This window comes from Rattus norvegicus, chromosome X, assembly GCF_036323735.1.
Source record: "Rattus norvegicus strain BN/NHsdMcwi chromosome X, GRCr8, whole genome shotgun sequence".
Classification (NCBI taxonomy): Eukaryota; Metazoa; Chordata; class Mammalia; order Rodentia; family Muridae; genus Rattus; species Rattus norvegicus.
Genome location: NC_086039.1, coordinates 40,761,431 through 40,787,680, shown reverse-complemented (window position 1 = coordinate 40,787,680; position 26,250 = coordinate 40,761,431). Strand labels below are relative to the sequence as shown.

Below are 26,250 nucleotides of genomic sequence, written 5' to 3'. Positions count from 1 at the left end.
AATGCATTAAAACTACTTTGAGATTTTTATCATGCCCAGTTATATTGACCAAGATCAATAAATAAAATTGTGAGAATATGGAAATGAAGGAAGAATATGTACAACTAAAATTGTATGTGTCATAACTATCATATAAACGGAATATAAAAGTAGTATTTTCTAGTTAGTTCCCTTTCAAGTCTTTGTTAGTATCAGAGTAGTTACTAGATCTAACTTAAATTTCTATAACATTCTTTTGGTGAATTTTTAAGAGGAAAAATATGTGCCATGCACTAGCTATGTTGAGGCCATTTGCTTTCACAGGTCTGTCATAGAAAACCTTTTAAAAATACATTGGTATTACTTTTGGCTTGAAATTTTAGGGAGAGTAATTACTAGATGTTGCAAATGGTAGCACACGAGGGACTATCTTCTCTGGCTTATTTTATTCCCTATGAGGGTCAATATCCATCAACATACTTTTTCACATCTGTTCGCTCATGCCTAGTATTCTGCATCTGCTTGTTTACATATAACATTAGCATAATGTTTAAAGTTACTTCTTAGGACTTTTAAGAAAAATTTAAAAGCTTTTAAAAGGTGAATTATAAAATATGTAACAAATTAGTTTAGTGATTGAATGAAAATGGAAGTACAAATGTAATAAACAAGAAAATATTTTGAGAAAATGACACAGTGTATCATCAACTACATAACTTAATATATGTACTTTGTTGTAAACTTAAATGTGGGTATACAATCAAATGTCTATGGGAGAAAAATGTATTAGTCAATATGAACAGAACAAAATATATTCAGTGAAATTAACTACAATTATAAGTCAAATAAAAATTCAGGAACATATCAAGTGAAAAAATGTGAGATGCTTAGTGAGAACATTTTCTCAAAGCTTAAAGATAAGAATCATTAAATGCCATTACTGAAGTATTATATATGATTATTTAAAGACAAAAATCCAATATGATAAACCCATGAAAGAGAGTAGGCATACAAAATGCAGGAGTAGCTCAATAATTAAAATGCTATTAGTTAGCACTCCAACTATTACATTTATAAGATAGATTTATATGATATTTATTGTTGTGATATATAGCAAACATGTTACATATACTCTTGTAAATACGGAATGTTGTACAATGCTATAATACAACATTTAGATATATTAAATAAAGTCGAAATCTAAGAAATAGTACACTGTCATTTCCCTCTCTAAGAGAACTTAACTAGTACAGTATAAACCCTCTAATTTTTTGGTACAAATCATACTATACTTTACACCTTTAAAAGTCTTCTGGCATGACAACTTCCAGAAATTCCTAGCATCCAAAGCCTTAAGGAAATGTGCAGCATAAGGGCTGGACCATTTGTAGCAGATCTGAAGCTTGGTTTTCATGTGGGTCCCCCAACACCTGGAGCAGGGGCTTACCCTGACTCTGTTGCCTGCCTGTAGATTCTGATCCCCTAACTGGGCTGCCTTGCGTGGCTTCGGTGGGAGAGGATGTGCCTAGTACTGCAGAGACGTGAAACATAAGAGTGAAGTGATACCCATGGGGGACTTCCCGGACTTCCCCCTTCTCAGAGGTGAAGGGGAGAGGGGAGGGTGTAGACATGCGAGGGGGGACTGGAAGGAGAGGGAGGGGCTGCAATCAGGTTGAGAAGTGAATGGATAAATTAACGAAAAAAGAAAATATGCAGCTCTTAATGCTTATTTAAGATCATGAAACTTTCTTATGTCTGTGACCTTCTATCTATTCTAACATCCTCATTATATATAAGCCTTTGAAAAAATACAATTGCACATTTATTTAACATATTAACAACTTTGCAAGTTCCACTTTTATATGTGTATCTAAGTAAAATCTTCAAGTTATCTGGCTACCATATCTAATACTTACTTCTATTATCTAACTTTTGATCAAATAATATTATCAGATTTTGATTAGGATAAACTAGGACCTGAGGAGATATAAATAGTGCTTCTTAATTATTAAAGCAGCTGAAGAAAATTTAAAGTATAAATGATAGGTGAATTGAATAAAATCTATTACTTTAAATAGAAAGAAAACTAGAATCAATTTTCATACCATCTTCACTGAGTATGCTAAATTAGTATAATTTATATTGCTTAACAATGATATATAAGGCTTGCCCTGATTTTTGGTCTGAAATGCTCCAGTTTCTATACCAAGAGCCCCAATTCAATTTTCAGGTCACCTAGAATGTCTGATTCACGAAGACTTAAACACTAACACCGAGAATGCAGTAAAAGTATTTAAAGCCGTGTTTGAAATGACCATGAGACTACTATGGCTTAGCTTTCCATGCCGTAATACTGCATGAACTAAATATATTCTGCCTATTCAAGCACAACGTAGATCACCATTTTATATCTCTACATGTATGTAATTAAAGTTTGATTTTTCCTATTACCTTTAAAGCACAAATTTTCTAGGACTATTATAAATGTACTATTAAAATTAATGCTTTGAGTAATTTATAAATGCATGAGTGTCAAGTTCATATATGACAAACATTAATTTTTGTATTACATTTAAATGTTTTAAGAAATACTCCAGAATACTAATTATGTATATTTACGTTAAAATATAAAGATGTCCTAAACTAAACCAAATTATTTTAAATTATTTCATGACAGGGTATTATTATGTAGCTGTGGCTATACTAGAACTCATTAATGTAGACCAGGCTGGCCTCAAATTCACAGCTATCCACTTGCCTCTAGTGGCATTAAAGGCATGTGACACTATACCTGGCTTCAAAATGATTTTTTTAAATCACTCATTTTAGACATATTTTTTTTTAAAAATTTCCTGACTACTCAACAGCAAAATCAAGCAAAGTACCAGTCTTTGAGCTTCTGATGAAGCAAAAAAGTAGCTCAGCTTAACTGTTTTCAAACTCTCTTTGCTGTATAATTCTAATAGCCACTTATTAAGCTGCTACAAAATGTTCAAATGTTCACATGAAGTTCAGTAATAATCTAACAAGATGGTTAAAGATACACTTTTACAGATAACACCTAAGATCTGAAGAAATTAATTCAAGTGTAGATACCATTTTTTAAAAGCATATTAAGGACAATTAAGTTCAAATCTTATGTCATGTCAAATCCTACCACAGTATTTTCTCATAAAATAAGGAAGATAAGTTATAGAAAGTGTTCATGAAGTATATAAAAGTGGTGATATTCATGTACATGGAATATGATTAAGTAGACTATGACAGATATTGCTAATAAATTTACAGGCATTTTAACATGAATAAAATCATTGATAGAAATTTTAAAATCAATTCCTTGCTACATTTTAAAACAAATTCTGCCATGGTTTTAAGTATTTAAAAATAAATCCTCTAAAAATGTAAACCACAAATTATAGTTCTCTCCCATAAAAAGTTATAATTTTCCCTCAAGCTTGAATAAAAATCCAAAATAAAATGGATAAAAGTAGTTAAATTCCAATAGAAATACTTGACATGCTTGTTTATAATTTTACTTTCAAAATCATAACTATACAATAGTAAATATAAAATTTTAATATTATTTTTATATAAAAGGTATTATAAAGTTAACAAAATGTCTAGAAATCACAAACACATAATTTAAGTGAGACTGCTTGCCAAAATCAAAACATTCTTCAATAAGGATATTTAAAGGGTATCAACAAAATAATACCCCTTTCTTTTCTTAAATATGTATTAATAATGAAGTGAAATAACTATGCAAGGTAAGATTAGAACAAAGTAAAAAAAAGTCAGAAAACAATACCAAGTAAAAGCATATTGCCAGCAACTGAATTTTTTTTAAAAAAGTTTTCACCCTGAATTTAACAACTAAAAATGATTTAAACTGTTCTACAACACTTGAAATTATTCTCTCAGCATACAAATCAAAGTGTAAATGTTTGCCAAGAAAACTAACAAACACTAATGGGAGAGAAATACTTGTAAATTCATATTTTTTTTATTAACTTGAGTATTTCTTATATACATTTCAAGTGTTATTCCCTTTCCCGGTTTCCGGGCAAACATCCCCCTCCCCCCTCCCCTTCCTTATGGGTGTTCCCCTCCCCACCCTCCCCCATTGCTGCACTCCCCCCAACAGACTAGTACACTGGGGGTTCAGTCTTAGCAGGACCCAGGGCTTCCCCTTCCACTGGTGCTCTTACTAGGATATTCATTGCTACCTATGGGGTCAGAGTCCAGGGTCAGTCCATGTATAGTCTTTAGGTAGTGGCTTAGTCCCTGGAAGCTCTGGTTGCTTGGCATTGTTGTACTTTTGGGGTCTCGAGCACCTTCAAGCTCTTCCAGTTCTTTCTCTGATTCCTTCAACGGGGGACCTATTCTCAGTTCAGTGGTTTGCTGCTGGCATTCGCCTCTGTATTTGCTGTATTCTGGCTGTGTCTCTCAGGAGCGATCTACATCCGGCTCCTGTCGGTCTGCACTTCTTTGCTTCATCCATCTTGTCTAATTGGGTGGCTGTATATGTATGGGCCACATGTGGGGCAGGCTCTGAATGGGTGTTCCTTCAGTCTCTGTTTTAATCTTTGCCTCTCCCTTCCCTGCCAAGGGTATTCTTTTTCCTCATTTAAAGAAGGAGTGAAGCATTCACATTTTGATCATCCGTCTTGAGTTTCGTTTGTTCTAGGCATCTAGGGTAATTCAAGCATTTGGGCTAATAGCCACTTATCAATGAGTGCATACCATGAATGTCTTTCTGTGATTGGGTTAGCTCACTCAGGATGATATTTTCCAGTTCCAACCATTTGCCTACGAATTTCATAAACTCGTTGTTTTTGATAGCTGAGTAATATTCCATTGTGTAGATGTACCACATTTTCTGTATCCATTCCTCTGTTGAAGGGCATCTGGGTTCTTTCCATTTTCTGGCTATTATAAATAAGGCTGCGATGAACATAGTGGAGCACGTGTCTCTTTTATATGTTGAGGCATCTTTTGGGTATATGCCCAAGAGAGGTATAGCTGGATCCTCAGGCAGTTCAATGTCCAATTTTCTGAGGAACCTCCAGACTGATTTCCAGAATGGTTTTACCAGTCTGCAATCCCACCAACAATGGAGGAGTGTTCCTCTTTCTCCACATCCTCGCCAGCATCTGCTGTCACCTGAGTTTTTGATCTTAGCCAATCGCACTGGTGTGAGGTGAAATCTCAGGGTTGTTTTGATTTGCATTTCCCTTATGACTAAAGATGTTGAACATTTCTTTAGGTGTTTCTCAGCCATTCGGCATTCCTCAGCTGTGAATTCTTTGTTTAGCTCTGAACCCCATTTTTAATAGGGTTATTTGTTTCCCTGCGGTCTAACTTCTTGAGTTCTTTGTATATTTTGGATATAAGGCCTCTATCTGTTGTAGGATTGGTAAAGATCTTTTCCCAATCTGTTGGTTGCCGTTTTGTCCTAACCACAGTGTCCTTTGCCTTACAGAAGCTTTGCAGTTTTATGAGATCCCATTTGTCGATTCTTGATCTTAGAGCATAAGCCATTGGTGTTTTGTTCAGGAAATTTTTTCCAGTGCCCATGTGTTCCAGATGCTTCCCTAGTTTTTCTTCTATTAGTTTGAGTGTGTCTGGTTTGATGTGGAGGTCCTTGATCCACTTGGACTTAAGCTTTGTACAGGGTGATAAGCATGGATCGATCTGCATTCTTCTACATGTTGCCCTCCAGTTGAACCAGCACCATTTGCTGAAAATGCTATCTTTTTTCCATTGGATGGTTTTGGCTCCATTGTCAAAAATCAAGTGACCATAGGTGTGTGGGTTCATTTCTGGGTCTTCAATTCTATTCCATTGGTCTATCTGTCTGTCTCTGTACCAATACCATGCAGTTTTTATCACTATTGCTCTGTAATACTGCTTGAGTTCAGGGATAGTGATTCCCCCTGAAGTCCTTTTATTGTTGAGGATAGCTTTAGCTATCCTGGGTTTTTTGTTATTCCAGATGAATTTGCAAATTGTTCTGTCTAACTCTTTGAAGAATTGGATTGGTATTTTGATGGGGATTGCATTGAATCTGTAGATTGCTTTTGGTAAAATGGCCATTTTTACTATATTAATCCTGCCAATCCATGAGCATGGGCGATCTTTCCATCTTCTGAGGTCTTCTTCAATTTCTTTCCTCAGTGTCTTGAAGTTCTTATTGTACAGATCTTTTACTTGCTTGGTTAAAGTCACACCGAGGTACTTTATATTATTTGGGTCTATTATGAAGGGTGTCGTTTCCCTAATTTCTTTCTCGGCTTGTTTCTCTTTTGTATAGAGGAAGGCAACTGATTTATTTGAGTTAATTTTATACCCAGCCACTTTGCTGAAGTTGTTTATCAGCTTTAGTAGTTCTCTGGTGGAACTTTTGGCATCACTTAAATATACTATCATGTTGTCTGCAAATAGTGATATTTTGACCTCTTCTTTTCCGATCTGTATCCCCTTGATCTCCTTTTGTTGTCTGATTGCTCTGGCTAGAACTTCAAGAACTATATTGAATAAGTAGGGAGAGAGTGGGCAGCCTTGTCTAGTCCCTGATTTTAGTGGGATTGCTTCAAGTTTCTCTCCATTTAGTTTAATGTTAGCAACTGGTTTGCTGTATATGGCTTTTACTATGTTTAGGTATGGGCCTTGAATTCCTATTCTTTCCAGGACTTTTATCATGAAGGGGTGTTGAATTTTGTCAAATGCTTTCTCAGCATCTAATGAAATGATCATGTGGTTTTGTTCTTTCAGTTTGTTTATATGATGGATCACGTTGATGGTTTTCCGTATATTAAACCATCCCTGCATGCCTGGGATGAAGCCTACTTGATCATGGTGGATGATTGTTTTGATGTGCTCTTGAATTCGGTTTGCCAGAATTTTATTGAGTATTTTTGCGTCGATATTCATAAGGGAAATTGGTCTGAGGTTCTCTTTCTTTATTGGGTCTTTGTGTGGTTTAGGTATAAGAGTAATTGTGGCTTCGTAGAAGGAAATCGGTAGGGCTCCATCTGTTTCAATTTTGTGGAATAGTTTGGATAATATTGGTATGAGGTCTTCTATGAAGGTTTGATAGAATTCTGCACTAAACCCATCTGGACCTGGGCTCTTTTTGGTTGGGAGACCTTTAATGACTGCTTCTATTTCCTTAGGAGTTATGGGGTTGTTTAACTGGTTTATCTGTTCCTGATTTAACTTCGATACCTGGTATCTGTCTAGGAAATTGTCCATTTCCTGAAGATTTTCAAGTTTTGTTGAATATAGGTTTTTATAGTAAGATCTGATGATTTTTTGAATTTCCTCTGAATCTGTAGTTATGTCTCCCTTTTCATTTCTGATTTTGTTAATTTGGACGCACTCTCTGTGTCCTCTCGTTAGTCTGGCTAAGGGTTTATCTATCTTGTTGATTTTCTCAAAGAACCAACTTTTGGTTCTGTTGATTCTTTCTATGGTCCTTTTTGTTTCTACTTGATTGATTTCAGCTCTGAGTTTGATTATTTCCTGCCTTCTACTCCTCCTGGGTGTATTTGCTTCTTTTTGTTCTAGAGCTTTTAGGTGTGCTGTCAAGCTGCTGACATATGCTCTTTCCTGTTTCTTTCTGCAGGCACTCAGCGCTATGAGTTTTCCTCTTAGCACAGCTTTCATTGTGTCCCATAAGTTTGGGTATGTAGTATCTTCATTTTCATTAAATTCTAAAAAGTTTTTAATTTCTTTCTTTATTTCTTCCTTGACCAGGTTATCATTGAGTAGAGCATTGTTCAATTTCCACGTATATGTGGGCAGTCTTCCCTTATTGTTATTGAAGACCAGTTTTAGGACGTGGTGGTACAATAGCACGCATGGGATTATTTCTATCTTTCTGTACCTGTTGAGACCCGTTTTTTGACCAATTATATGGTCAATTTTGGAGAAAGTACCATGAGGAGCTGAGAAGAAGGTATATCCTTTTGCTTTAGGATAGAATGTTCTATAAATATCCGTTAAGTCCATTTGGCTCATGACTTCTCTTAGTCTGTCGACATCACTGTTAAATTTCTGTTTCCATGATCTGTCCATTGATGAGAGTGGGGTGTTGAAATCTCCCACTATTATTGTGTGAGGTGCAATGTGTGTTTTGAGCTTTAGTAAGGTTTCTTTTACGTATGTAGGTGCCCTTGTATTTGGGGCATAGATATTTAGGATTGAGACTTCATCTTGGTGGATTTTTCCTTTGATGAATATGAAGTGTCCTTCCTTATCTTTTTTGATGACTTTTAGTTGGAAATTGATTTTATTTGATATTAGAATGGCTACTCCAGCTTGCTTCTTCTGACCATTTGCTTGGAAAGTTGTTTTCCAGCCTTTCACTCTGAGGTAGTGTCTGTCTTTGTGTCTGAGGTGTGTTTCCTGTAGGCAGCAAAATGCAGGGTCCTCGTTGCATATCCAGTTTGTTAATCTATGTCTTTTTATTGGGGAGTTGAGGCCATTGATATTGAGAGATATTAAGGAATAGTGATTATTGCTTCCCATTATATTCATATTTGGAAGTGAGGTTATGTTTGTGTGCTTTCATTCTCTTTGTTTTGTTGCCAAGACGATTAGTTTCTTGCTTCTTCTAGGGTATAGCTTGCCGCCTTATGTTGGGCTTTACCATTTATTATCCTTTGTAGTGCTGGATTTGTAGAAAGATATTGTGTAAATTTGGTTTTGTCATGGAATATCTTGGTTTCTCCATCAATGTTAATTGAGAGTTTTGCTGGATACAGTAACCTGGGCTGGCATTTGTGTTCTCTTAGGGTCTGTATGACATCAGTCCAGGATCTTCTGGCCTTCATAGTTTCTGGCGAGAAGTCTGGTGTGATTCTGATAGGTCTGCCTTTATATGTTACTTGACCTTTTTCCCTTACTGCTTTTAATATTCTTTCTTTATTTTGTGCGTTTGGTGTTTTGACAATTATGTGACGGGAGGTGTTTCTTTTCTGGTCCAATCTATTTGGAGTTCTGTAGGCTTCGTGTATGCCTATGGGTATCTCTTTTTTTAGGTTAGGGAAGTTTTCTTCTATGATTTTGTTGAAGATATTTACTGGTCCTTTGAGCTGGGAGTCTTCACTCTCTTCTATACCTATTATCCTTAGGTTTGATCTTCTCATTGAGTCCTGGATTTCCTGTATGTTTTGGACCAGTAGCTTTTTCCGCTTTACATTATCTTTGATAGTTGAGTCAATGATTTCTATGGAATCTTCTGCTCCTGAGATTCTCTCTTCCATCTCTTGTATTCTCTTGGTGAAGCTTGTATCTACAGCTCCTTGTCTCTTCTTTGGTTTTCTATATCCAGGGTTGTTTCCATGTGTTCTTTCTTGATTGCTTCTATTTCCATTTTTAATTCCTTCAACTGTTTGATTGTGTTCTCCTGGAATTCTTTCCAGGATTTTTGTGTCTCCTCTCTATGGGCTTCTACTTGTTTATTTATGTTTTCCTGGAATTCTTTCAGGGATTTTTGTGTCTCCTCTCTATGGGCTTCTACTTGTTTATTTATGTTTTCCTGGAGTTCTTTCAGGCATTTTTGCGATTCCTCTCTGTAGGCTTCTACTTGTTCTCTAAGGGAGTTCTTCACGTCTTTCTTGAAGTCCTCCAGCATCATGATCAAAAATGATTTTGAAACTAGATCTTGCTTTTCTGGTGTGTTTAGATATTCCATGTTTGTTTTGGTGGGAGAATTGGGCTCCGATGGTGCCATGTAGTCTTGGTTTCTGTTGCTTGGGTTCCTGCGCTTGCCTCTCGCCATCAGCTTATCTCTAGTGTTACTTTGTTCTGCTATTTCTGACAGTGGCTAGACTGTCCTATAAGCCTGTGTGTCAGGAGTGCTGTAGACCTGTTTTCCTCTCTTTCAGTCAGTTATGGTGCAGAGTGTTCTGCTTTCGGGCGTGTAGTTTTTCCTCTCTACAGGTCTTCAGCTGTTCCTGTGGGCCTGTGTCTTGGGTTCACCAGGCAGCTTTCTTGCAGCAGAAAAGTTGGTCTTACCTGTGGTCCCGAGGCTCAAGTTCGCTCGTGGGGTGCTGCCCATGGCTCTCTGCAGCGGCAGCAACCAGGAAGACCTGTGCCGCCCCTTCCGGGAGCTTCAGTGCACCAGGGTTCCAGATGGTCTTTGGCTTTTTCCTCTGGCGTCCGAGATGTGTGTGCAGAGAGCAGTCTCTTCTGGTTTCCCAGGCTTGTCTGCCTCTCTGAAGGTTCAGCTCTCCCTCCCACGGGATTTGGGTGCAGATAACTGTTTATCCGGTCTGTTTCCTTCAGGTTCTGGGGGTGTCTCAGGCAGGGTTCCTGCCGCTCCTGGGCCCTCCCCCACGGGAGCCCAGAGGCCTTATACGGTTTCCTCTTGGGCCAGGGATGTGGGCAGGGGTGAGCAGTGTTGGTGGTCTCTTCTGCTCTGCAGCCTCAGGAGTGCCCACCTGACCAGGCGGTTGGGTCTCTCTCTCTCACGGGGTCTGGGAGCAGAGAGCTGCTGCGGGCCGGGATCCGCGGGTGTGGGTAAATTCATATTTTTAAATGAAATTCTTTTATCTCCTTCTTGTCCAATCTCAGGTTCCTCTTGTTTTTTAGTGGACACCTGTGATCCATTTTAAAGTCTCATTTACTTTGATCCTTCTGTTAACTTTGAGCTAGATGTGATCACTTATGTTTACAAATTGTAGCAGCCATGACATGAATTGTCCAGTGTGAAATGACTTTCGACAGAGCTCGGTTACATTCCTCCCCAAAATGCTTTCATATACTTGTCCCTTATCCCAAGTATTTTAAACCTCATCAAAGCTTCACCTTTCAAAATGACACTTCTGTGCTCATTTCTTAATTAGTGACAGTCTCGGTTTTTGTGTCTGAAGAAGGGAATATTAAAATGGTACAGCAGAATTATTTTAGGTTATGCTGATACCCACGAAGACAGGCATCATGGAAATTATTTCAACTCTGACAAGAAATGCGTGGGTACCTGTCTCATTTTTCGGATTTAGTTGCTGACAGGGCTCTGAAAGAAGCCTTTAGTTCTTTCTGAGAATGCTTCACAGTTAAGATTTTTAAAAACAAGTTTCCCCCTTTTCTTGAGTGTTTTTATAACAAATTTTATGTTGGGGAAAATACCTTTAAAAGCTTCAAACGTCCCAGCTCATCTAAACCCAGAATATGTAAAAAATGACATAGATTATATTGGACTAAAAATGCCAAAAATTTTTTTTTGGTTCTTTTTTTCGGAGCTGGGGACCGAACCCAGGGCCTTGCGCTTCCTAGGTAAGCGCTCTACCACTGAGCTAAATCCCCAGCCCCCCAAAATTTTTTATAGTGCCTTTTCTCCCTAATTTGAACATTATTTAAAATGGAGTATCCAACATCAATAAGAATTTTCCACTTACTCCCTAGTACCACCTCTTTGTGTTAAGAAAGTGAGAAAAGCCATTTGTGACAGTTTATTTTTAGATATTGATCATCTCATCTTGTTGCAAAGGGAATAAAAATAATTAAAGTTGAGTGAAAAACAATTTTAAGCACAGCATATTTCAAAGCATAAAACTGTTCAGATGAGATTTCTTGAAAGCCTGGTAATAAGTGCATGTCCTAGATATTTTTTAAAGTCTATACCTTACTTATTTAAATTGGCCTTTTTAAGTGGCAGCTAAAGTTTAATTCCTATATTTATGTATTTCATATAACTCCAAATAAAATTTTGATTAATATATGTACACATATACATATATAACAGCTGAATTAGACAATTTGTTAGATGATAACTATATAAAATTTTTTTTAAAATATAACTTCAGTGTTTGTTCATGATAGGTTCCTTTGTCAAACTTTAAATATTCCTTCAGTACGGAAAAATTCCTTCTTTTCTGATACCTTAAATCTACTTCTGGATCTTGTAAAATATAGAAAAGTAAGGTCTACACATAGATTCACTATCACAGAACAAACAACTGTTGTTCATGGAAGGATCTAACTGCCCCAGAAGACATGTGAAATGTTATGCAAAGGAAGATGAGGAACTGTACCTCTGCTCATGGAACAGTGAACATGCCTCCGAGAGTGGATAAAAGAGAATAGGAGAATTAACTAGTCTAACATTTTAAATAACATAGAAAAATAACAAATATGTGGGAAACTAGCAGACCAAGAGCAAGGTGTTACATTTAATTTTAACTATACTAGGATCAAAAATACAATAAAGATTCAAAATGCAGAAGACGCAAACACCTGTGAGAAATCAGAAAAACTTCATAAATGGGGCAGCATTTCTCAAATACCTCAAAGGTAGGGTATGATTTTAATAAGACAGAGATCAAAGATATATACAGCATATTGTACAGAGGTATTATAAGACAAATGGCTAAATTAAAATCTATGTTAGTGATAATTCATCTGTATGAGTTAGAGTACAGTTAATACACATGGGAGTTCTTGAAGATAAATGGAAGTTATGCTGGGATAGCATGTTAGCTCCTTTGAAAACCAAAGATGGAAGCTAGCAATTCATTTGCAAATAACAAAATTGGCTTAGAGTTGCAATAACTACTTCAAAGGTGATCAATTCTATACTTATAGAAAGACTAAAACAAATGTAATATCATTATTTATTAATGTGAGTTTGCATTTGATGTTTCCTTTAAGGAACAACAGAGCTAAGTACAAATTAGGGCAAGATAATAACCAAGAACATAAGGTCTTGTCCTAAAATAAAGATGACATATCAAACAAGACATGTGATGGGAAAATCATCAAACAAGACATGTGATGGGAAAATGAGACTGAGGTAAAAGGAGTTGTGACAAATGTCATGAGTTACGGAATTTTAAAATACAGAAGTAGGTAACATATGAGCAAAATGTCCTGGGAGGGCACACCATTATCCTTTAAACAAAGTATATACAGTGGGTGGAGGGTACAGAAAGTCCTTCTGTGTTCTAAGTACATTTGGAGTATTTCAGTAATTTCATGATGGTCAAGACAGAATGTACTTAAAGTTCAGCCAATAAATTAATGTCTTCTCTAGTCTAGTTAATGTTTCCTGACCTCTCAGTAGCAAAACTTAAACCCATCACTGCCTTATAATAAGATGTTTAAAGGGTTGTTGAGCAAAACAGCTAAGCTACTGAAAATTTCTATTGAGAATACCAGCATATCTTTGAGAGCAACCTGAGAATGGGTATGCTTTCTATAAAGTATGATGAGGAGTCACAGTATAAATCACTATACCATAAGTGAAAATATTAAGAACTGAAATTGGGAGGTATATGATGGAAAATTATCGATATGATAGAACACAAGTATACAAAGTTAATAAGTCTATATTAATACAATTTCCTATTTTTTTGAGGAATTATAAACAATATAACAACCTGAGAGCTATAGAAGATAATCAAGAACAGGTGACGCAAGGATAAATTTGATCACAATTTGTCTAGTTTATCCAATTATCAACATACATTAACCCTTTCTCTCCCCCCTTGAATCATTGGAAAATGGTACCCTGGGAAAGAAGCAGTGGCAATAGAATGTCATTAGGCTTATAGAAATTTATAGCTATATAAACATCAGATATCCAAGACATACTTATTTGATTTAAATACACTTCTGTAGATCTACTAGTAAATTTACTTCAATTTCTGTCATTTCTCATGTTTTATAAAAGAATTGATTCAAACATATATACTAGTTGTTGAACTCCTAAAGGCATTTGATTTTGGTATCTCTAGCTAGTTTTCAGTGAAAAAAATCACTCAGGCAGTTAATTATTATTAAAAACTGCCAGATATATTATTTATTTGTACACACAAAGTGAAACTATTAATATCAGAGCAGAAAATCTGAAATTGTTATCTGAATTGAATGATTTAATTTTGTAAAAGTGATATAGTTTAGACATTCCACTGAAGGTGAGACTAATAGACATGATATAAAAATAATGAAGTTAGGCACTCCAGTTCATTTTTTATCTTCCAATAAACAAAACTTATGATACATGCATACTTTTACAACAGATTATTTGATTTTAAAGAACCACTGGCTAGGGGCTGCACAAATGGGTCAGTGATTAAGAACATGAGCTGCTCTTACAGACGACTTGGGTTCAATTTCCAGCACCAACATGGTGGCTCACAAGCATCTATAACTCTAGTCATAAATGAGATCCAACCTTCTGGCTTTTAGAGGTATCAAACATGCACATGATACACAAACATACATACACACAGCATAACATCAATACATGTAACAATAAAATAAAAAGGGTTAAAAGTTAAAGAATCATTTGCTCATTTTTAAAATATAAAATAGATAGTAATTTAACAAAATAAAATGTTGTCAGTTAATACCTGTTGCACAATTGTTGTTAACTCCAAGCAGAGTTGTATGACATTATTTCTTGTGACTGAATAGTCTGTCACAGCAGCAAATGGTGACCTACAAAGGGAAAAGTAAGACTGTAATTAGTAAGAACAGCTTTTTAAAATCACCAAAATAAGATATTTAACATACGGTTTAGAACAATAATGAAATGAATTTTTCTTAAGCTTGCATCTTGATTAAACACAATTTTTGGGACTGATTCAAATAACATGGGTGAAATTAAGAAGAATTAAATTTTAGAAATATATTTTCTATCAAATTTCTCTTTGTAAGTTTCTTTACACTTAGTTCTCTGATACTTTTTTCAAGTCCTCTCAACTACAGTGAATACAAAACAGCAGAACAGAAAAAACAGCATTTTATTATTTACTTTCCAAAGAAAGCTAACATTCATATATGCTATTTACTTGAAATACTCATAATTAAAGGCTATCATTATTAATAAACTAATGATTTACTATATGTAAATTACTATTCTAATAGTAACTTAATATTTATAATAACTCTGATAAAAGAAGAAAAATGAAGGCAGGTAAATGTTTTGTGCCTTGCCTAAGTTACGGACTAAGTGAGTGTAGAAGCTAGTTCTCATACCCAGAAGTCTGAGTCTAGAGTCTACAGTAGTCAGAAATATCCTGATTTCACAATGTATCATATACTTTATCCTACTTATTATCTCAGCAACATCTTACCCTATTAATAACTGCCTTTTTTTCCCTTCAAATTCTTTGTTCCTTTTGCTTCCATGGCACTACATTCACATAAATTCCTTCTATGCTGATTACACTTTCACATTTTTTTTTCATGAGCTAGACTTTCATTTTCATTCTTTGAGACAGGGTTTCTCTGTATAACCCTGGGTGTCCTGAACTCACTCTGTAGACCAGGCTGGCCTCAATCTCAGAGATCCACCTGCCTCTGCTTCCTGATCCTGGGATCAAAGGGGTACAGTACCACTGCCTAGCATGAGCTGAATTTCTATCCATTTTTCAGTTGTTGTTGGTCCGCAGGGATCATCTCTTATCCCATATCTCTCTGTTCCCTTGAAAATCTCTATATAAAATATAAAGTACAGGCTGGAACCTCTTCTGAATAACTGTGGTGTCCATGAGCAAAGTATAAGAAAAACCTTTGCTGTCTTGAACTACCTATCATGTAAAGAACAGTTAATAAAACCAATAGGCCTAGTTCATAATTAAAGTCATATAGCATGTTACGAAGGTTTAAGTATTTTGAAAAAATCAAGTGCGACAATCCAAATACATTCTAATATTTTCCTTCCATCTGCTGCTCAATACTGGTTTGCCTATTTTAATTATTCACTGGGTCAGCCAACTCAGACAGTCTTATTCATCACAAATAGGTGGAGAGAGACCATCTTGTGTACTATATGCATACATCACCTGTCAATTAAAAAGCCTATGGCATATGGCTTAGGCACAAAACAGAAGGTGGGACACTGGGGGAGATAGAATTTTGGGAGAGGAGGAGATGTGGAGATTCCCCAGGAAGATGTGAAGAGAGAAATGCACGGTGCCTGAGCACAGGTAAGCAGCCATGGGGCAGAATGTAGGCTAGAATAAATGGGCTATTTTAAGTTAGATCTAGCAGAGAAGAGCCTAGCTAGATGGCCAAGGTGTTTGTAAATATACTTTGACTCTGAATCTTATTTCTGGGGACATGGAGCTGGGAAACAAGAACCAAGGCTTAACTTCAACAAATATCCCCCATCTGATGACTCTTAGGCTCCTACTAGTCCCTAGGCCTTATTTACGTACCTAAGCAACTTAAGCATCATCATATTCTTAGTATTCCTTTACTAATTAAATATCACAAAATAGTTTGTATTTTCAAATAACTTCATAGGCTAGCCAATCTCAAAAGGTCATCTCCAAGCACATATACACTGAGCAACATTAAATGAACTCAGCGATGTGTGCGTGAGTGAGTGTGTGTGTGTGTGTGTGTGTGTGTGTGTGTGTGTGTGTGTGTGTGTGTTTAACAATAATTAAAGAAGTCATAAAGTTGAGAAGGGCATGGAAAGAGCTGGAGGAAAGAGTGTGTGGTAGAACTTAAATAAGCACAGTTTTAATATATGAAATTCTCAAAAAAAATTTAAAAATGCAATTACTTTGAACAATTGATCAGTGTAGTTGACATAGGTATAATTAGAACTTCATATGTTATTGTATATTAAAATACATTTTAATTTATTTTTTGCCTCAAAAAACTAAAACTAACACTAAAAAATGTATAAAACCTTTACTTTATATATAAGGTCTCATTTTTTAAAAGGCCAATTTGTATTTTACTAACATTTATTTGAGGAGACATTTTGACAAGACTAAATTATCAGAAATTCTTATGGATTATTCAACAACAACACCATGAGCTATGGAAACAGAGCATTCAGTTAGTTTCATTTTAATTGTAATACAATTTCATGGCAATATTTAACCAAATATAAAAGTGTAATGTTTATATTTTATATTATAAATTTTATATCATACATCACAAGACATGTACAAAACAATGATAGGGAGATGATCTACACATGCTAAAAATGTAGCAACATCTACTTACTCATTACTTATTTAAAGAAGATCATTAACAACACAGGAAGAAATTCAGGAGAAATTGTTCATTTTGTTACAACGGGCAAAGAGTAATTTTGCTTATAAAACAACAAAAATAGTGCTTGACAGAGATAAATTAGTGATTGTAGATTTATCTTGATATAAAATTTCCTAAAAGATTCATATTTATATGATGTTGACCCCAAACTATTATGAATCATAATCAAATTTTATTATGATTTATTAGTCACAAAATTTAATTACTTTGTGTTTCGATCTGCCTAATATTTTCATAAGTAAATATGAAATAATGCTATGGTATAAACCTTTGTATAATAAGGGGTTAGTTACGAAACACAGGGAAGAGACTACCTGTCCAACCAAGCAAGAAGACTCTTGGCTGCTCCAATCAGATCCACAACTGAGGTCAAAAAGTCATTTGGTAATTTTCGGCTGGTCCTCCCATCATAATGGCCGCTCCTCCTCCTTCCTGTTATGAAGTTCTGTAGATTTTTGGCAGACGCATTCAACTTGTGAGAAAGGGTTTTTAGATTTTCTGTTTCTAAGCCATAATTCTGAATAATAAAAGAGAAAAATACATCTAATGTCAGTATTTCCTTTATTCATTAAAAGCTTTTCTTCATCCTACGTGATGGGCGTAGGGCAATGTTAGAATTACAAATGACTAAGATAGATTCCTGACTTAGTGGAGCCCACAGTCAAATGCCTGCTTGTGATGACATCAAGGGAAAGATTATAATAAAAATGTGCAGGCTAGTTTTTTTTCATGTTTTGTGTTTAATACAGTGTTTGGTCCAATTTATAATGTTTTTATTCTCTCATATATTACATTCCAATCACAGCCTTTTCTCCTTTTCCCCACAGCTCCCAGTTACCCCATCCCTACCCCATCTACTTCCACTCTCCCTCAGATCCACACCTCTTCCATTTCTCTTCAGAAAACAGCAGGCTGTCCAGTGCTATCAGCAGAACACTGCATAAAAAGATGTAATAAAATAAGGCACACAGCTTCCTATCAATGATGGATGAGGTAACCCAATAGGAATAAAAGGGTCCCAAGAACAGGCAAAAGAATCAGAGAAACCCCCTCTTCCACTGTTAGGAGCTAGTTTTTATGTCATCCTGACACAAACTAGTCATCTGAGAGGAGTAAACTTTAAGTGAGAAAAATGCTTCCATAGTACCTGGGTATATGCCGGGAAGTCTGTAGGACATTTCATTGATTAATGATCAATATAGAAAAACCTAACCCATTGTGAGTGGTGCCATCCCTTCGCCAGTGGAGCTGGGTGCTATAAGAAAGTAGTCTAAACAAGCTATGAAGTACAAGACTCCCTCACAGCCTCTGTATCAGCTCGTTTCCAGGTCTCTTCCCTGTTTTGGTTCCTGCCCCAAATTCTTTCAATGAAGGACTGAGATATGGAAGCAAAAACAAAACAACAAACCTTTTCTCCCTAAGTTACTTTTAGTCAGTGTTTCATCACAGCAATAGAAACCCTAACCAACGTAGGTGTTATCAAAAGGATTTATTTAAGAAAACAAAAGCTTCTTTATGGGCTATACTTAACTGCTTTCTTTGTCCTCTTTATTACCTATATGTTCATATATTTGTCTACTAACACATGGGCCAGGAACCAGTCATGATTTAGAACTAACAGACCCACAGAAAGTCTAGTCTTAATGAATTAGCACTCTATCCATGCAAGTCTTCCATTTTATTTATTTGCATTTGAAATGTTATACATGAAAGACATGAAGGAGCATGGACCACATTTTAGGAAATCAAGTTTTCAAACTAGTGGAAATTCTCATCTAGCAAAATTTCAACATTATTTCAATCAGAATGCACCAAACAGCAGGTACTTAGACTTATAATACTTTTCTTTGTAAATATTTGTGAATTGTCAAAGATGTGCTTTAATGAAACATTTTAGAAAGCAGATAATTTTGAATAATTTAAGCAATTACAGTTTAAAGAAACACATCTTATCAATTCCCGACCCCGGATTTTTCATACAAAATATCTATTCTATGAAAAGAATATATAAAATGAAATAAAAAGAATTTGTATACTGATAATTATGTTTATTAATCATAAACAATTCACTTATGATTTTCAATAAAATATATTGTCAGCACACAAACTAAGGGCCACAAAATAAACCACTCATACTTTATGCTTTTACAATTTTCAATAATATTTATGCCTTTGTTTAAGAATGATATAGCATCATAGATTGAAAGAATTAATGAGCCTCCAAATCATAAATATCTTCTTTTTGGAATAACATTGTATATATAATATATAGGATACTCAATGAATATTATTCAAAAAAAGAAAAAGAAAAATGACTAAATAAATCCTTTCATTTTTTTTAACAGCTACAATAATTATTCTTCATAGGTATTATACTGGCTGGTTTTGTGTGTCAAGTTGACACAAGCTGGAGTCATCACAGAGAAAAGAGCCTCCCTTGAGGAAATGCCTCCATGAGATCCAGCTGTAAGGCATTTTCCTGGATTAGAGATTAAGGGTGGGAGGACCCAGTGTATTGTGGGTGGTGCCGTCCGTTGGCTGGTGGTCCTGGGTTCTATAAGAGAGAAAGCTGAGCAAGCCAGGGAAAGCAAGCCAGTAAGCAGTACTCCTCCGTGGCTTCTGTATCTACTTTTGCCTTCAAGTTCCTACCCTGTGGGAGTTCATGTCCTGACCTTCTTGGGGGATTTGGAAATGTAAGCTGAATGGAAGTAAGCTGAATAAACCCTTTTCTCCCCAACTTGCTTCTTGGTCATGATGTTTGTGTAGGAACACAAACCTTGACTAAGACAGGGACTAACTTTAGAACAAGAGAAAAAGCTAGCATAGCTTAAAATAAACAAAATACATTTGGTAATTTTTTTTTTGCCTTCTTTATACTAAGAACAGAAATTTCAGAATCAAAGGCTATATAGGCTAGAGAAAAAAAAGTCACAGTTCTCTAGAAGTTTGATTCAGTGAGATATTAATTCAATGCCTTGTACATGCTAACTGTTGAACAGAAAATTAAAGAAAATGCTAATTAGACAAGAGTATCTTCCCTGGAAGAACCAACTATACTAGATAGAAACTACATAGAAACAACTTAAAAATTATATGACAGAATATGTATGTGACCTTTCTTCCCAATATACATCATCATATAAGACAAAGCAAACCACATTTTCATTTTCTCATGTACTCCACGTTCTTTCATGCTTGTCTTCACATGAAATTCCTTCTTCCTAAATAACTTCCTTTTTGAAATAGGTGCACTACACTAGTAATTTTTAATTTAAAAGTTTTGTTTTTTTAGTAGGGTTATTTGATTCTCTGGACTTGTGAGTTTTTTGTATATTTTGGATATTAGCCCTCTATCAGATGTAGGATTGGTAAAGATCTTTTCCCAATCTGTTGATTGCCGTTTTGTCCTAATGACAGTGTCTTTTGCCTTACAGAAGCTTTGCAGTTCTATGAGGTCCCATTTGTCTATTCTTGATCTTAGAGCATGAGCCACTGGTGTTTTGTTCAGGAAAATTTCCCCAGTGCCCATGTGTTTGAGACTATTCCCCACTTTTTCTTCTATTAGTTTGAGTGTATCTGGTTTTATGTGGAGGTCCTTGATCCACGTGGACTTAAGCTTTGTACGAGGAGATAAGAATGGGTTAATTTGCATTCTTCTACATGCTGACCTCCAGTTGAACCAGCACCATTTGCTGAAAATACTATCTTTTTTCCATTGCATGGTTTTAGCACCTTTGTCCAAGATCAAGTGACCATAGGTGTATGGGTTCATTTCTGGGTCTTCAATTCTATTCCATTGATCTACCTGCCTGTCTCTGTACCAGTACCATGCCTGATTTTTTTGTAAAGGTCAAAAACTAGATAGTCATGAACCTCAGGACTCAGATACAGAAAATATGGTACATTTACACAATGGAGTACTACTCGGCTATTAAAAACAATGACTTCATGAAATTCTTAGGCAAATGGATGGAACTAGAAAATATCATCTTGAGTGAGGTAAACCAAGGAACACATAAGTGTGTTAGCCAAAAGCTCAGAGTACCCAAGATACAATCCACAGACCACATGAAGCCCATGAACAAGGAAGACCAAAGTGTGGATGCTTCAGTCCTTCTTGGAAGGGGAAACAAAAAATGGAAACAAAGTGTGGAGCAGAGACTGAAGGAAAGAAAGGCCATCCAGAGACTGCCCCACCTGGGGATCCATCCCATATACAGCCACCAAACCCAGACACAATAGGGGATGCCAAGAAGTGTTTGCTGACAGGTGCCTGATATAGCAGTCTCCTGAGAGACTCTGCCAGAGCCTGACAAATACAGACACAGACGCTCACCATCGAACTAGGCATGGGGACCCCAATGGAGGAGTTAAGAGAAAGGACTAAAGAGCTGAAGGGGTTTGAAATCCCTTAAGAACAACAGTATTAGCCAACCCCAGAGCTCCCAGAGACCAAACCACCATCCCAAGAGTACACAGGGAGGGACCTATGGTTCCAACCCCATATGTAGCAGAGGATGGCCTTGTAGGGTATCAGTGGGAAGAGAGGCCCTTGGTCCTGTGAAGGATAGATGCCTCAGTGTAAGAGAATATCAGAGTGGGGAGGTGGGTGGGAGTGGCTGGGTGGGTGGGGGAGCACCCTTACAGAAACTGGGGGAGACAGAGGGTTTCTGCAGGGGAAACTGGGAACGGGGATAACATTTGAAATGTAAATAAAAATCCAAGAAAATAAAAGAAAAAAAGGGTTTTGTTTTGATTTTATGTGATATGTATGGGTACGTTGCCAACATTTATTTTGTGTACCAAATAAGAGCAATACCTATAGAGGTCTAAAGAAGGTGTCAGACCCCCTTGCATCTTTATATACAGTTCAATATCTGAAACACTGAATTATAAATACTGTAAAATGTGGCAAACAGAGACTCAGACACTGCTAGATCAGCAGCTCTCTACAATCTAACTCTATTTCTACAATAACTTCAGGGCCACCCCAACATGAATTTGGAGATTACTGTGTTAAAACACTGGGCCCTTTCCTGACCATTAGTACGGTCCCTTGCTTCAGGTGTAACTGCTTAAACCCGATTTCGATAGAGTGTGCATCCATATTTAGGTCTGAATTGACATATCAATCAATCAATCAATCAATCAATATCTCTCACTTACTCTCTATCTCTCACCTCTTGTGTGTGTGTGTGTGTGTGTGTGTGTGTGTCTGTCTGTCTGTCTTTCTGTCCCTGTCTCTCTGTGTGTATACATTATTTTATCTATGTGTAATACCATTCTTTTACTCTCTCTACACACTAAACACATACATATCCTCCATTAGGCTAATTATGCAATATATACTTATGCAGTTTAATAAAAAGTTATTTTCACTATATTTCCCTAATATTTACCTCATATTCTATATTTTGGTCATTGCACCTTATTTTCTTGTCAGTCTCCTGAAATATATTTTACAAGGGGACAAAAATTAAGTCTTAGACACAGTTAAAAGATTACTGGTATATAAATCAATATACCTGTTGATCTGTATTTAATTATCTACTTGATTTTATAAACCATCATCTCAAAAATAGTTTGTTGAAGATATAATGTGTGCTAGACACTGAATTAGGCACTATGCAAAAATAATTCCATATGTCTCAGGTCACTACAAGGAGGCAGGTTACTGACCTTTAAACAAACTGTGGTACAGTATAAAGACTTGTTGACATGTTACCTGTAACTAGTTGAGCTAACATTCAAATTTTAGGTTATAAAATTACATACTTTGTCTTTATATTGGTAGGTTCCTTCGCTTTCAAATAATTGTAAGAATTTAAATCCATTCAGATTAGTTTTACCTTACTTAATCTGGAAAAATTCTGACTATATCAAATATCAGAATATCTAACACATTACCACAAGCTTAGAGAAAGCTTAGTTTGATATTGATTTTTTAATTTATTATGCATTTTTCTTAACTAAAGAAAGTGACCATATAGTGTATTGTAGTTTATTTTTACTGATTATGTATGGAAATAAAATCTAAATAATTTTCTTTAAATTTTTGTAAAAACAAGATTATTTAATAGTTCAAATTTTATAAGAAGTGGATTTAACAAGTGACTACATATAATTCTGTATATAAAGCATCACTATTAAACCAGACCAATGACTCAATGCCATAGACATTTATGAACAAAAAAAAGTGTGGGCAAAAAGGTATACACAAGACACACTGTGATACCCTACAGCTTCCACAATGAGATTTTTTTTTCTATTAGGCAGGGAGGATGATAAGTGAGGAGGGCAGGTATGAGGGGATTGAGAGATGAGTGAAGTTGGTGTGTCTGATGTAAAATTCACAAAGAAACAATAAAAAGTTTTAAAAAAATCCTTTAGCTTAGCTTCAACTCACTTTTCATGTGGTCATTACTAGTTGACATTTAAGCTTCTTTCTCATTTAGCATTAATGTAATAAATTTACAGAAGTATACAAATGCTATACTTAGCTAAAAACGAGAATTTTCTCCAACTATATTTAGACTGTAAAAGAAGAGGAGGAAAAAAAGACAAATAAGTGGATAGTGGAAGAGAGACATTAAATGTCTCCTTTTCAGTCAATTTCAGTCCTTACCAGTGCACACAGAAGGTCGACTGCCTCCAAGATCAGCTCCTGATGGCCAATACGGCTGACTCCCAGATCTTCTAGCTCCTGATGTGTAATGCGTAGCAGCTGGTCTCCACTGATCTTCTCCCTCTCAAAGTTCTTAATATACTGCTGTAAGCAGTCATCGAGACCTACAAAATAAAATTAGAACAGAATAGAAAAAAAACAGGTGAAGTAAACCAATCAATGGACAGATGGAAAGCAAGCAATAACTCCTACTATGGCACGCCACGATCTGATTCCGTTTGGACTTTGGACTAGTCAAATTATTCATTTATTCTCAATCTCTATATGGTGTGTGTGTGTGTGTGTGTGTGTGTGTGTGTGTGTGTGTGTGTGTGTGTGTGTGTGTGTGTATTCATTGTTAGGTTTGTATTTCCTGGCAATTATTGAAAACCTTTATCTATCTTTCAAGTTTTGCTTTCAGACACATATTCAGAATAATGAATATAAACAGATCCCCCTACTTTCAGAGTTATGTGCATCAAACCTTTTCATTTACTACCATTTCAGAGTGAGGGGTCTCCTTCATTACATAAGGCTAATGAATCTGCCTTCCTGTATTCGGGACTTCTATCTTCTATCACCATAGCACTACTTGAATAATTTCAAAACGAAATACTCTCATCCAATTTCTATTAATTGATTCTTTTTACACTTAAAATTTTACTATCTTAAAGATTTAAAAAAAAAACCGTTTGATTCCCTCCATTGCTGTGTTTTCTGTCATCCATTTTAAGCCTAAGCGTTTTTCTTCTTCTTTTTTTTTTAAGGTGCAATGAATCCCCTAATCCATTATCATTTGGATTTAACTCAAGTCTAAAATATAGTCACACTGAATTTCATGCTCTTAAAAATATATTTTTCAAATTACCCACGGCAATTAATAAGTGACTGTCCAGGCTACTGACTGTGCTAGGTTCAATCATCTTTAAAGTAGACTGGCACAGATGGCTAATTGGAATATTATGATTAGGTCTCTAGAATTTTAGGTAAGGATTATCAAGACAATGAAACAATTATCACAAACTAATGGCATTGGTTATATCAAAAAGGGAGATAAGATTCCACTATTGGCTACATTTTAGCAAAAAAATAGGAGAGGGTAGAAATACTAAGCAAGAAGAGAAAAAAAGAGAGATGGTTAAGACACGTATACCAAAACAACAAAATCCTATAATGGAGATACATAGCCCCAAGCGGGGAAAAAGTCCTAAAAGCAGTCTGGTTCCTGACAGCATATAATTATCTTTGTTTTGCTGTACCAAGTGAAATAATTTTAGCCCTCACCAATATGCACATAGCAGGGGAGAAAGAAAAATACGATTGGAAGACCACAAACTACCTCATTATTTAAAGAACGTTTGACTTATATTAACGGAATATAGCATGTTGCTTATGGTTTCTCTTTATCGGTGCTATTTTCATGGTGGTGGAATAAGACAGCATTGAATGAGTTGAGGAGTCTTCCAAGCAGACTATAATAAGAGAAGAGGGCAGGAAGTGGATACCTGAGAAATATGGGGCTGTTTGGTTTTCTTTTGTTAAGATATTGATACTTGAAATGTTTATGTATAGAAAAGACCCATTTATCTCTAGTAAAATAGAGGGAATAAAAAAAGAGAAAGAGGAAATAAGGAGATAGTAGATGCACGTCTAGGTAGAATGAGTGTAAGAAAATGAGAGACTCCCACCTAAGTACTTTAAGACTACTGTATAATGCATATGAAGGTTCAGAAAGTCTCAAAGCAAAATAATCATGTACACTGGCACTATTCATTGCAAATGCATGCTAAGTGTCTTAAGATCCTATACTATATGTGTATACTAAATATGTGATAGTGTCACAAAGAAAAACAGGATTTTTATTTTGAAAATGAAAATGTTCATGCAATCAACAAAGGGAAGATGCGGAACCTATGAGTCACACACAGCCCTGAATGCTTGTAATAGAAAGATAATAAATACAACAGACCTCAGACCTTTAAAGACTGAGATAGGTATGCAAAATGATTGTTACAATTTGATATATTAAGATAATTAGTGAAGGAAGCAAAGATATAAATGGGTAGGATGCTCTGAGAAAGGTGCATGAGGTCAAAGATATATTGGGCCACACACCTGAAAGATAGCTACAGAAAACTGCATCTTTAATGAGAACAGAAAGTAGTTCAAAGAGAACAGATAACAAAGTAGTTAGGAAAGACAAGTAGTAAATCAAACACAGCATTCCATTCATATAAGGAATGAAACTAGCCTGTATTTGACAATTAAATCATCAGTGATTTTAGACAAAAGTGTGTTAAAACAATAAAAACAGAAGCCAGACAGTGAGGGGGATGAGGAGTAATTTAGAAATTAAAAGGCAAAGAGAATATTCCTTCAGGAGATGATAGGATATTCGTGAGAACGGAGAGTAGATAGGGAAGTATCAAATAAGGCCAGGAAACTATTGCTATATCAGTTTTAAAGCTTAAGAGGTTAAAAAGAGCAAGGACGGGGAGAATGGGGGTGGGATTGTGTAAGGGGAGAACTTGGAAGTGATGTAGTGATGGGGATGTAAACTGGATAAGAAAATTAATGGG

The 26,250-nt window shown here is 35.8% G+C and overlaps 1 protein-coding gene across 6 annotated transcripts in view; it reads right to left on the bottom strand.

Moving 5' to 3' along the window:
• Positions 1-26,250, bottom strand: part of Cnksr2 (connector enhancer of kinase suppressor of Ras 2) — a 248,888-nt gene that overhangs the window by 184,050 nt on the left and 38,588 nt on the right. For all 6 annotated transcript variants that reach the window (XM_017602144.3, XM_063280272.1, XM_039100001.2 and 3 more), the window contains exons 2-4: positions 23,633-23,796; positions 17,322-17,524; positions 14,340-14,427 (exon numbers count right to left, since the gene is read on the bottom strand). In XM_017602144.3, coding sequence (XP_017457633.1) covers positions 14,340-14,427; positions 17,322-17,524; positions 23,633-23,796 — 455 coding nt within the window. The remainder of the gene's footprint in view (positions 1-14,339; positions 14,428-17,321; positions 17,525-23,632; positions 23,797-26,250) is intronic.